General features: G+C 56.4%; 3 protein-coding genes across 3 annotated transcripts; 1 reads left to right on the plus strand and 2 right to left on the minus strand.

The window, feature by feature from the left end:
- Positions 1–966: 966 nt before the first annotated feature.
- Positions 967–3,608, minus strand: EsH8_II_001294 (glycoside hydrolase superfamily; the record flags this gene model as incomplete). Its single annotated transcript, XM_083264592.1, has 7 exons — positions 967–1,344; positions 1,405–2,034; positions 2,084–2,425; positions 2,477–2,557; positions 2,611–2,911; positions 2,974–3,217; positions 3,269–3,608. The coding sequence occupies 7 exons, from the start codon at positions 3,606–3,608 to the stop codon at positions 967–969; spliced, it is 2,316 nt and encodes a 771-aa protein (XP_083121914.1).
- Positions 3,609–4,987: 1,379 nt separating this feature from the next.
- Positions 4,988–7,358, plus strand: EsH8_II_001295 (glycosyl hydrolases family 31-domain-containing protein; the record flags this gene model as incomplete). The annotated part of the gene is made up of 2 exons (XM_083264593.1): positions 4,988–5,161; positions 5,241–7,358. The coding sequence occupies 2 exons, from the start codon at positions 4,988–4,990 to the stop codon at positions 7,356–7,358; spliced, it is 2,292 nt and encodes a 763-aa protein (XP_083121915.1).
- Positions 7,359–9,138: 1,780 nt separating this feature from the next.
- EsH8_II_001296 (glycoside hydrolase superfamily) lies at positions 9,139–12,543 on the minus strand (the record flags this gene model as incomplete). Its single annotated transcript, XM_083264594.1, has 6 exons — positions 9,139–9,156; positions 9,210–9,296; positions 9,347–10,572; positions 10,620–11,894; positions 11,966–12,084; positions 12,239–12,543. The coding sequence occupies 6 exons, from the start codon at positions 12,541–12,543 to the stop codon at positions 9,139–9,141; spliced, it is 3,030 nt and encodes a 1,009-aa protein (XP_083121916.1).
- Between the last annotated feature and the right edge of the window lie 568 nt (positions 12,544–13,111).

Raw genomic sequence — 13,111 nt, forward strand, 5'->3', positions numbered from 1 at the left:
ACCTGCATTTTAAATTGACAACACATATATCAAGCCACCTTGTAGAGAGATAAAGAGGGGTGTGAAAAAGGGTAGTATTCCCTATGCGAAATACCGGACGGGGGAAGACCACTACGACTATTCTTGCCGATTGCAACGGTATATGGTGCGTTGCCATGGCTCGCCTTCGTGGGAGATCATCATCCGACGTTTGAGAGACACACAGACACAGGCCACAAAAGGACGCCGAGACGACAGGTAGGCGTCACGCAAAAGTCAAAGGGAAGAAGAAAGATGGCACCAAGACGCAGAAAGTCGAACCGAGAGTCCGAATAGGAATGGGGTTATGGGAGGGTTGTAAGGCCGGGCATTCGGTCCTTTAGGCACACTTTGCCTGATACTCCCTCCCCAGTCCTTTTCTCCTCAGACGAAAAGGGAGCAGGGGTTTTTGAATGCGAAATTATTTCCGCATTTGGGAGCAAATTATGACAAACGTGTCGTCATTTAACGAACTTGAGATGAAGAAGAGGGAAGGGAGGGCCGCAAATGCCGTGATCTGCCGGGAGTTCTGCGAACCTATCCAACCCTTTGGAAACGCAAAGCTGATTCAGGAGAGTATGCCTAAACAGAATGCATCGGGCAAGAAGAAATTCTGTGAACTCAGTTGCGGTAGCAGCCTTGTCGACAAAGCTTTTGAAAGTAAATTGCCTCGAGATGGTACATGATGGGGTGCAGCGGGCCATCCGAGGGTGACTTCTCACAGGTGTCACTGTTTTTGTTTCCAAAAAAGAAAAATCATCATTTGAAAAGGGCAGATGGCAAAGTATCGTATCGAGTAGGAGCTTGTTCAGTCCAAGTCATTCGTCGTCGTCTTTTCATTCAAACATTACACAATATCTACAGAGAAGATGGCCAAAGCTGGCCGAGGGCAACATTATCCAACCCTTAACCCACACACTACTCTAGTGCATCGATGCCGACCAGCCCTTAGGCGACCGTCACGGTGACGTTGCCGCGGAAGTCGTCGCTGGAGGAGCCGACAAAGAGGGTGAAGTCACCGGGCTCGACGACGTACTGCAGCTTCTTGTCCCAGAGACCCCAGCTGGAGACGGGCAGGTCAATGGAGACGTCGGCAGTCTCGCCGGCCTTGATGAAGACCTTGGAGAAGCCGCGCAGCTCCTTGTTGGGGACGACGATAGAGGAGATCAGGTCCTTGACGTAGACCTGGACGACTTCGGCGCCGTCGCGAGTCGAGTTGTTGGTCACCTTGACGTTCAAGGTGACGGTATCGCTCGCGGAGACGGTCGAAGAGGAGACGCTGATGTCCGTGTAGTCGAAGGTGCTGTAAGACAGGCCGTAGCCGAACTAAGCCGGGTTAGTACATCTTCTTTTTCTTCTTCAAAGTTTAATGGAAGCTTCACATACCTCGTACAAGGGCAGGGGCGTCGACAACACGTAGTTGCTGCCAAAGACCAAAGTGCCGTTGGCGTACTCCTTACCCGGGTTGGGCCAGGAGCGAGCAGAGTTGAGGTAGTCGTAGTAAACGGGAGTGGTGCCGACGTCGTAGGGGAAGGCGACGGAGAGCTTTCCAGAGGGGTTGACGTTGCCGTACAGGATGTCAGCCAGCGCGTGGCCACCCTCCTCACCCTGGTAGAACATCTGGACCAAAGCACCAGCCTCATCGGAGATCCAAGGCTCGGTGATGGGCTTGCCGGAGCTGAAGATGACAACGGTGGGCTTGCCGGTGTCGATGACAGCCTTGACAAGACGGCCCATGGCTCCGACGAGCTTGAAGTCGTGGACATCGATGTGCTCGCCCGTGGTGGCGTTCAGGCCGGCCCAGAGCTCGTCTTGGTCGCGAGACCAAGTTCCGACAACGACGACAGCAACGTCGGCAGCCTCCGCAGCAGCAATGGCCTCAGCGAAGCCGGACTCGTCGTTCGACCATCTCTCGGCGCCCTTAGCATAGGTGACGGTGCCCTCGCTGGCGGCCTTGATGCCGTCGAGGGGAGTGACACCACGCTGCATGGCGGTGTGGATGACGTAGTCGCCATACTGTTTTGTTAGCACTCTTCTACGTCTTTCGGGCGCAAGGACGACCTACGTTGACATATCCGTGAGCCATGGGTCCGATGACGGCCACGTGGGCATCCTTCTTCAAGGGGAGGGTCTCGTTGTGGTTCTCGAGCAGGATGATACTCTCGGCATCGAGATCGCGGGCAATCTTGCGGTGCTCTTCGGTGTTGAGATATTTGAAGACCTCGTCGTCGGGCACGCCGGTGTAGGGGTGCTCAAAGATGCCGGACTTGAACTTGGCACGGAGGACACGGGAGACAGCAGTGTCGACAACGTCCTGGGGGAGAGTGCCGTTGGCGACAAGCTCGGGAATGTATTGGAAGCTGTAGCGGCCGCCACCCATCTCGACGTCGTTACCGGCAGGGAGGGACTAGCGTCAATGAGTAAGCTGTAACAACGGGAATCAAGGATTGGTACATACGTTCAGGGTAATGCAGGCATCATCAGTCTCTCCGCAGACGAAGAAGGCGTTGGACAGACGAGCGGTACCGCCGGCATCGGACTGGTATGGCATTGTTAGTCGGGATGAAGGCCAAATTTGCCGATTCAACTTACGATAACGTAGTACTCGTAGCCCCATTCCTCACGCAGAATCTCGGTCAAGAGATGGTGGTCGGCAACAGTCGGGACACCGTCGTAGGCGTTGTAGGAGGACATGATGCTCCAGGCGTCGGCATCGAAGATTGCGCGCTTGAATGCGGGAAGGTAGGTAGTGCGAAGCTCTCTGGGGCCGCCGTGGACGGGAGCAGTGTTGACACCCTGCTCGGGGGTAGCAAAGGCAGCGAAGTGCTTTACCATGGCGCAGACGCCCTCCTCCTGAAGACCCTTGGTGTAGTGGTAGCCGTATTCTCCAACCCTGCGGCCTGTCAGCATGCGTATAAAAATACAAAACAAGAACTAAACGCCAATGGCACTTACAAGAAGGGGTCCTCGCCGTAGGTCTCCTCGACACGGCCAAATCTCAGCTCGCGGGCCAAGTCGACAACGGGGGCAAAGATCTGGTTGACACCGAGAGCCTTGGACTCAATGGCAATGACATTGGCCATCTTCTCGACCAAAAGAGGGTTCCACGAGCAGCCGTGAGCAATTGGCGAGTTGAAGATGGTGGCATTGAGGGCGAGGAAGCCGTGGATACCCTCGCTCTGGATGAAGGCCGGGATACCTAGAGAGTCTCAGCATGTCAATTGAACCAATTGATGGTGGCTCAACTCACCAAGAGTTGTGTTGTGCACCAGGTAGTCCTGGGCGACCTTGGCGCCGAAGGAGATCTTGTCTACGGTAGAGTAGAGACCAGTCCAGATGGAATTGGCCCGCTTCTCGGCAACCCAGGCAAGGCCGCTCTCGTTGAAACGGCCATCGGTAAGGTTGAGGTAGTCACGGATGTCGGCCTGGAGCAATTGAGCAGTCTTCTCCTCAATGGTCATGCGCTTGAGGAGGTCGGAGACTCTGTCGTCGACGGTGGCATTGGGGTTCTTGTAGACGGGCGTGCAGCTGCTGTTCTGGGCGTTGATGGCCGCGACCAGCAGCGAGGTGAGTGTCAGAGAGAACTTCATGATTCCTGATCCGTTATCGGGTCAATGGAACACAGGGCGAGGTTCAGGCTAGAGCTCCAGAGCTTGGAGGGCGCGACTGGAGGGTGACGCGCGCCATCAGAGGGTATTAATACGCTCGCGCGCGCAGCTTCTCGACCCGACAGAGAGTGACATGATGCCACGGCCAAGGAAGCGAAGTAAACAGACGTAATTGCATTGGGGCAGAACAGCCGACGGAAGGGCAGCTTCTCCGCATCGATCACACATCCCCAGTCCACCCCGGAGTGGGAAGTCAATATCTGGAGCGATGTAATGCTAATTTGCTCGAGCAGCGGTCTTGTGTGGTATTCATTGGGCGGAATATAGACTACCCCTCGCCGTTCCTGCACTTGGCCTCGCAGGGAGGGGAGTGGCGGTGTTGGGGACCCAAAGCAGCATCCTGACGGCAGGCAGACGACAGCTGTCGGGCAGCTAATTAGGAGATGCAGCAGGCCATTTCAATTGCATATTGGCTTGTGAAGCTGGCGATGGGCATCTGCATGAGGGGAAACCGTTGGAGATGAAAGTTGGAGAAAGCTCGCGTAGCTGGATCTGCAGGGTGACGACGTGGAGTTGACTGGGGTTCGCTTGCGGGGGCGAGCGAATGGCCGGGGCTTGGCGGGTGGATACCATCTCGGCTCGTTTCCACCAATGAACGAGCCGGCGGCCCCAGCTGATCCGGACCCCGAGAACCGCTCAAATCCGACCAGTCCGGGTGAAGAATGGCCAACGCTAACGGCGCCGGGGGACGGCGTCGACCCCACACCAGCGCCCCAGATCTCTGCATCATCCGCGAGTGGCCTGCTGTGACCTGCTGTGGCCTGCTGTGACCTGCTGTGGCCTGCTGTGGCCTGCTGTGGCCTTGCCCCGCGACCTACCTGCTGATGCCCGCCGATACCTCTTTGCTCCCTTGCCCGCCCTGTCATTCTTTGTGTACTACACTGTATGTACGCGTACCGCTTACTCCACGCTTCCTTTACGCGCTCCGTCTCCGTTTCTCTCTCGCCAACACCCGCCTCAGTCCACACACGATCCTGCGCTATCGGGCCGCAGCCCGGAACCAATCGGTCGATACCAATGGCTAAACATGAATCAGTGGCCTCGCGGCCGAGGCTCGTTCCATTGCGGGTACCGGCGGGATTGCGACGATGGGATTCGCTGGCCGCCGTCCCGGCAGCGGAACTCTGCCGTGTGAGCCCTCTCGTCTGCCGACTAATCCTCCCAGCCCTCGTGCTCAAGATTGCCGTACAAGAGACGAGATTCACTCGATCTCACCTGTCCGGGTGAATTGTGTCTTGACTCCTAAACTTCTCTGTTCATCGTCTGTTTGTGTGAAGATACCCCTTTGACCGCTGCTCATCATGGTCCGCCTCCGCGATGGAATGTGGCTGCCCGCCGAGGGCACGGCGGTGGAATACGCAGAGGAAGTTTACTACACCACCGAGATCGAAGGCGGAAACGGCCTCAGTCTGCTGTGCCCGACGAGGAAAATCCTAACTCGAGGCCACACGTTGAATGCGAGCACAGTGACTCTTGTAAGTTGACCCGGCCAGCTTGGCCCCCTTCCCCCTTCCCCTCTCAGATCCTCACGGCACACCGCTCACACCAAGACAGGACATCAAGGCCGAGTTTGACGGTGTCATCTCCGTCGAGGCAACTCACTGGGCCGGTGCGCTCAACAAGGGTCCTCATTTCGAGCTTTTCCCAGATGGCAGACCAGCGGTTGAGGCGCAGATCCAGAAGGGCGACAAGGGCACGACTTTATCCTCGGGATCTCTGTCCGCCACCATCCACTCGGATTTTGACATTCAGTTCCACAGTACCGACGGCTCCAAGCGGCTGACGTCCCTTGGGAGCCGAAGCGTCGGCCTGGCATACAACCCTGCGCCAAGCACGCCAATGCAGACTGGGGACATGCGCGACTTCAAGCACTACATGTTTACCCAGACCACGCTCGGCGTCGGTGAAACCATCCACGGCCTCGGTGAGAGGTTCGGCGCCTACAACAAGGTCGGCCAGTCCATCAGCCTGTGGAATGCCGACGGCGGCACGTCCAGCGAGCAGGCCTACAAGAACGTCTCTTTTTGGCTTAGCTCCAAGGGGTACGGTGTGTTCATCGACACGCCCGGCAAGGTGGAGCTGGAGATCGGAAGCGAACGCTGCAACCGCCTGCAGACCGTTGTCGAGGGCCAGAGGCTCAAGTGGTACATTATTTACGGACCCACGCCCAAGGACATCCTGAAGCGCTATACCACTCTCACGGGCAAGGCCGGCAAGGTGCCCAGCTGGAGTTTCGGCCTCTGGCTGACGACGAGCTTCACAACCAACTACGATGAGCAGACGGTCAACACTTTCCTGGAGGGCATGAAGTCGCGGGGCTCGCCCGTCGACGTCTTCCACTACGACTGTTTCTGGATGAAGGCATTCACGTGGACCGACTTCGTCTTTGACTCGGAGCGGTTCCCCGACCCCAAGGGCCAAATCGCCCGCCTCAAGGAGTCTGGCCTCTGCAAGAAGGTCTGCGTGTGGATCAACCCCTACATCGCGCAGCACGGCGTGGCGTTCAAGGAGGCGGCCGAGAAGGGCTACCTCGTGAAGCGCAAGAACGGCGACGTCTGGCAGTGGGACCTCTGGCAAGCCGGCATGGGCCTGGTGGACTTCACCAATCCCGAGGCCTGCCAGTGGTACACGGACAAGCTGAACACGCTGTTCGACCAGGGCGTCGACTCCATCAAGACGGACTTTGGCGAGCGCATCCCCACCCTGGACGTGGAGTGGCACGACAAGACCGTGGACCCTGTCAAGATGCACAACTACTACGCCTTCATCTACAACAAGGTCGTCTACGAGGCCCTGCAGAAGCGCTACGGACAGAATGAGGCCGTCCTGTTCGCCAGAGCCGCCTGCGCCGGCACGCAGCGCTTCCCCCTGCAGTGGGGCGGCGACTGCGAGTCGACGCCCGAGGCCATGGCCGAGTCCATCCGCGGCGGTCTCGGCCTGGGGCTCAGCGGCTTCTCCTTCTGGAGCTGCGACATTGGCGGCTTCGAGGGCTACCCGACTCCCTGGATCTACAAGCGCTGGGTGGCCATGGGCCTGCTCTGCAGCCACAGCCGTCTCCACGGCAGCAGCTCGTACCGCGTGCCGTGGGTCATCGATGACGACGACCAGACCGAGGAGGGCTGCTCCAAGACGGTGGCCAAGTGGACCGCCCTCAAGTCGCGCCTGATGCCCTACATCTTCTCCGAGGTGCAGGTCGCCGTCGAGCAGGGCATCCCCCTGTCCCTGCGCGCCATGTGCATCGAGTTCCCCGACGACCCGACCTCCTGGTACCTCGACCGCCAGTTCATGCTGGGACCCAGCATCCTGGCGGCCCCGATCTTCACCGAGTCGGGCGAGGTGGACTTCTACCTGCCCAAGGGCAAGTGGACCTCGTTCTTCTCGGGCGAGTCCCGCGAGGGCCCCGGCTGGTTCAAGGAGACGCACGGCTTCGGCACGCTCCCGCTCTACGTGCGCGAGAATACCGTCCTGGTCCTGGGCAGCTCCAAGGCCGTGGGCGCCGTGTACGACTACACGCAGGACGTAGAAGTGAGGCTGTACCAAGTCAAAGAGGGCGCCAAGGCCACCGTCGTCGACAGCGAGGGCCAGGAGGTCGGCGTATTGGAGGTCGGCGAGGATGGCAAGCTCAAGGACACTGCGGTCCTGAAGGGCGAGTTCTCCGTCACGGAGCTTTAAGGGACGGGGGATTTAAGCAGCAGCTGCGCCGTGTGCGGTATGACATTTTTTCACGAATCTATGAGGCCATCTGCATATCTAGGGTTAGATGGCTTAGAACCGGGTTTAGCTTAAGGGGGGGATGGCCGGTCCCCAGCATCCAATTTCCATGATCTTTTTTTCCAACGTCATCGCTTTCTCGTCCCTATTCTCGCCGAAGGTGTTCCCGGCCCGTCCCAGCGGAAAGCCCAGCCAACCGTGACCCGCCGGATAGCGGATATTCTCACCTCACCGCAACGCGAAGCCGATGAATCCCATATACCCTGCCGCGTCTCTCCGTCCTTGGCCTCCAAATAGCCGGCCCCCTCGTCTCATCCCCGTCATGCGCGCCACTTCATCCCCTCCTTCTCTGCCCTCGCTGCCTGTCATCTTTTGCCAGTGCGTGGTCTGATCGAGACGGCCTCCTCATTCTCCAACTCTGGTCCCTCCTCACCGTTCTCTCGCGGTCACAAACTGACGATTTCTCCATATTTTGCTCGCTGGCTAGGCTCACCCTAGTCGGCCAGAGTTTCCCCGCGAACCACGAATCGATCCATCCCCACTCTTCCCCTCCACCTCCTCTACCCATGCCGTCTTCCCCAGCTCCCCACATCCCGACCCAGCGGCCAGTCAGGTGTCGTCAAGGCCGCCGCTATGCAGCTGTGGTACCTCTTTAATGCTGCCTTGCTGCTAATGCCGGACTCGCATCTCGTGTAAGACCACGGGATCTTCTAGATTTTTTTTTTTCTTTGCTTCTCCTTCGCTTGGCAGCCATTCTTTCCCCACGGCAAATGCGTGACTTGATGTCCACGGGTGGCTAACCCCATTTGATAAACCGACATAATTCTAGTGTAGTTTGTAAACCCCCTGTCTACTCCAAATTTCGGCTACCCCAAAGGCTTCCCCCCAGATGTGTGGGGTGGGCAAGGTGAACAAAAGTTAAAACACAAATCAAGAAGACAGAAGGAAGAAGGAAGAAGGGCGGGCGGAGAGGGAGCAGGGTTTTCGGCATATTCGGGCGAGGTTTCCTAGATCGATGTTTCCCCTCTTGCTTTCCTTCGTTTATTATATGGTGACATCGCCATCACACTCTTTATTAGCCTGCAGGAAGCCATGAGCCCCTTAATATGTCTCTCTAAAGTAAAAAGAAATGAGATGAACATTCTTAGTCACACAATTGAGGGCATGATGCGTGCCCGTAAAGCATGTTTGCTGTACCGCAGTAAGAAAACCATCGACATGTACGAGAGTATACAAAGTCTTCTTGCCAATGACTTGCATCTAGACCTGCTTACCAGCAATATTTGCGGATACCACAACGGAAGAGCCAGCCGCTTGGGTAGTACCACACAGCAGGCAAAGCCGGTTGACGAGGAGGCAACCCTAACTATGACGCAGGATTCATGCCCCTTCAGTCCCACTCCGAAGTGCATCCTCTTGAATCCGTGAAGCTCCTCAAGGAACCAAAAGTCCGGGTTCCGGAGTGTGACTCTGTGATACGACTGCAAGGGTAGCCTGCATCTGTCAAACATCAAGTGCTCGCTTCTGTATATGCATTCATAAATCTTATTGGGCTCTATGGGCACCTAAATCCCGAGAAATCATGTCGAACATGGCCTGTGCAACTTGTACCAAATTAGATCAGATCTGCCCATCCCAAATATCATAGCGGCCCCCGGCAGACAGCAAGTGGCCGAGCGAGGAGCCGCATCCAAAGGGTATATTGCACTTTGAGCCTCCCAAGGCGCATTACAGAGATTTTTTAATTCAAATCGGCCCACTAATGATCGTGGTTAGCGTAACAATATGCATTCCATTGGCTACAAATCTTACATTGTCCGGTGTAGTCGTAAGTTCTTCGTAGGACTGCAAAATCTCAAATCCCATCGCCATGATATGTTCGTAAGAGTCATCTTGTACCTGTACGCCATTAGAAAAGAAACTCGGAAATGGTTGAAGCGGCAACATACCCAGCTGAGCACAGTTTTAGCCGACTTATGCGCCTTGTTTTGCCGAACACCCATCAAAGTCAACCCTTGAAGCACCAAGGTATCGTGCGGCCCTGGATGAACAACTGGCGCCAGGATACCCCCAATGTCCTCATCTCCGTTTGGCAGGAGAGGGGGAACGAAGGTAGCGAGCGGACTGCCAGGTCTGCAGATGATAATCGTTCCCAAAAGCACATCGCCCGGTCCTTTTGCCCGCACTATGCCACAAGCCTTCGTCTCCTGCAAGGCACACCTATACAACTCCAAAACCTCGGGGGTTGCATAGCTGTCGACATGGCTAAGCACGCTTTCGGCGTTTTCCAGGCCATGAATGAGATCAAAGCTAAGGTTTGCTCGCTGGATACTCTGCAACAGGCCCTCAGGTATGCCCCAACCATTAAGGTCATTGATGATCAGATTGGTCAGTCGCTTGGGGAACTGGATGTCCCAGCCGTTGTTGGCGAACCAGTTTTTGACCCCGCCCTCGTCAATTGGAATACCGAGGAAGACGCCTGGGAACGAAGTCCCAAGCTGGAGTTTCTTGATACCTCGCTTGCCAACGAGATATCGCAATGCTCTTCGGTGAAGGGACCGCCCAACAGAAACGTTGCGTTTCGATGGATCCACAAAGATGGCCCCGATGATGCCGATTCCGTCCACGAAGTATGTGGCGGCAAAGCCGTACAAGGCGTGCGTGCTGCTGTTCCTGACGACAAAGTGTGCCTCTTCTATGTTCTGGTTGGACAGTTCGAAGCAAGCAGCCGGCATCGACTCCAAGTGACCCAGATCAATTGTGTTCGCTCGGGCAACGGCCTTGGTAAGATCCTCGAGCCCATGACCATCGCGATGACGATCGTATTCTTCCACGATCCAGTGCTGGCGGGACTTAAGCACCTTCTTACTCTTCCGCAGCGTTCCTGGCAGGGTTCCCTTTGGCACAATGTATCCGCAAAGTGCTCGTACCAGTGCATGCATTGCGGTTTCTGTGAAATCAAAGGTGCAGATGTAGGTGCCAATGGACTTATCCATAGCAAAGTCGTATGGGGAGCTTACGGCCACAACAATGACAGACTTCTTCTGACCGCGTGTTCGTAACATTGAGCACATCATCTCCACATGTTTCGTGAAGCCAGCCTGGTACAAATTTCTGTTGGCATCTGCAGTTACGATGATGATGCAGGACGCCCTGTGGATAAGATTCTCGTGAACTGGTCAAATTAGAAGCATGCCTTTGTCTAGAACGAGATGCACATACCTGGTCTGACTCCATTCGCAGTGTAGCTTGTATGGAGAAGCTTACCATGACGGGCTCGAGCCAAATTCCGTCCGAATTCTCTGAACACACCTTCTCCGCTCATGATAGCTCCCTTCTCCCGATGAAGCCATTTGTCATGGGGGGTCGGGGCAAGCCCCTGTGCATCCCTAGCCTGGAGAATGCTCTTGGTCAAGCTCGAGGCAGGCAGGGGCTTCACCAGGGGTGTGAGAAGCAGCAACTCTTCTTCCTGATGCATCGATTTTGATAAGGGCAGGAGCTTTTCCTTATCTCTGATGACGGTTATCGAATCGTCGTATGCTTTCCTGGACAAGGCCATGTGTGAAGGATGCAGCTTGGACAGCAAAGAAATGCCAGGGGGGTTGAGAGCTGTCTGCCAGGATGTGCAGGTGTCCTTCAGTCGCAGCACACGCTTCAAGGAGGTGTAAATCCGTTCCTTGGTGAAGATTCCATTTTCAACACCCAACTTGAGCCCCTTGATAGCTTCCAGTTGCACGTCGTAGGCTCGACACAGCAGCACCAGGTCACAGCCCGCCTCCACAGCCATGACCACTCCATTCTGTACTCCGAGCTCGTGTGTGAGAGATTCCATCTCTAGGCATTCCGAAATGGCGACGCCGTCAAAGCCGAGCTCTTCTCGTAGAAGATCATCCACAACCTGGTTAGACAGACACGCGTGGGACACGTTCATAGAGGGGTTTGAGATAGCACATCCACCAACAAACATGGCGTCAAGCTTGCCCGTTGCAATTGCATTGCGGAATGGCACTAGAGCACTCAAACTCAGCTCTTCTAGTGTCTGAGTAATGATCGGAACGTCCAGACTTGATCCTAGAAAGTCCAGGTTCCCGTACGACGGAAAGTGCTTTCCGCAAGATGCCAGACCGGCATCGCGAATGCCGTTGATAGCGGCGATGCCGTACTGAGAAACCTCCTGGGGGTCGTCGCCGGTGGCGCGGACTCCAACAGGTTGGTACCTCGCATTCGAGAGCACGTCCAAAACAGGACCAAGCATGAAATTGATACCACAAGCCCCGACCTCGGTTGCAGTAGCTTTTGATACTTCATAGGCTAATTCAACCCGCCCCGTGGCGGCCACGCCCATGGCACTGGGGAACTGACATACGTAGTCTTCATCAAATAGACTGTTGACGCCGCCGTTCTCCTGGTCCAACGCGATGAGCAAGGGCTTGGGGTGGCCAGCCTTGTGGGCGATGGTCTGGAGTTCTTTGACCAGCTTGGCCGTCTCTTGGGCGGCTACATGGGATCAGCACAAATCTACAACCTGTGGTCCTACAGGTCGGTTCCAGGCGGGAGGGGATGCTGACATTTAAGGTTCTTGGCGGTCAGGATGATGGTTCCAAGGTGGTGGTCCTCAATAAGGGAGCGGATCTGGGGCGTCACCTCGGTGCCGTCCCAGCCCATGATGAGCATCTGGCCAATGGCCCTGGACAGCGCAGCATGCCATGTTAGCTAGCGAATGGGAATAGAGTCGGATGACTTGCAGCCTCCCCCCCAGCCGCGATGCCGTAATGAGCACGACAGCACAAGGGAGGGAGGGCGATTCACGGAGATGGAGGGCGGGTCGAGTCTGAACGTACCAATCGAGATCCTGCCATAGTGGGTCGAGCTCCATGTTGAGCTGGGCCATGGCTAGCGGTCTGCGGCTTGTCACGTTTTGACGTGCATAGTACCTCTCGAGGTTGCGTGTCTTCAATGGGGAGAGGTAACGATGACCTTTCTCCGACGTTGACGTTGACTCCCGGTTGTTGGACGGATGCGGATGTGACCCGGAGCCGTCGCGCGGGACGTGGAACGTCTGTGAGGAGGAGGACGCGGGCTGCAACTGGGACGCCATGGACGGCGGGAGCGGTGGGCTGCTGTGCCAGCCACGGCCGGCAATCATTGGCCGGCGGAGGGCGGGGGATTCGATTAGCCGACGACTTGATAGTACCTTAGGTATCCGTGCCTTAGCGGACACCAACGGTGTGGGGCGGCTGGCGGCCGGTGTGTGCCGGTCTGAGACGTGTGCTCGAGGTACGTATCGAGCCAAGATCCATATCTGATGTTAGCGTCCCTTTCTGATCTTCGGCTTCAACACCCAACAACGGAACGTTACATGGAGCCTCACCACGTCAAACCTTCTTTCCCCCCCCGTCTGGCCCGAGACTGTGTTTCCCTCCCACGTTCGTCTTGGGATCTCCCAGCGTCAACGGTCAAGGGCCCTGACTCAATGTGGGGCTTACGAATCCTGGAATCTGGAAGTAATGCGTGGCGCCGGTGCTTGGGTGCGTGGAAATGAAACGAAGCTCCAGAAACGAATGCTTTCTGCCATGTGGACCAACCGCTGGTCAAGTAGTTCTTTGACTCGGCGGGCACAAAGGGCACCTGGCAGTGCAACAGGGCACCACTGGCAACCCCACCAACGGCACGTTTGATGCCATTGCCAAACACGGTCCCGTCCTATCTCATAC

Source organism: Colletotrichum jinshuiense, chromosome 2 (genome assembly GCF_051148585.1).
Source record: "Colletotrichum jinshuiense chromosome 2, complete sequence".
Classification (NCBI taxonomy): Eukaryota; Fungi; Ascomycota; class Sordariomycetes; order Glomerellales; family Glomerellaceae; genus Colletotrichum; species Colletotrichum jinshuiense.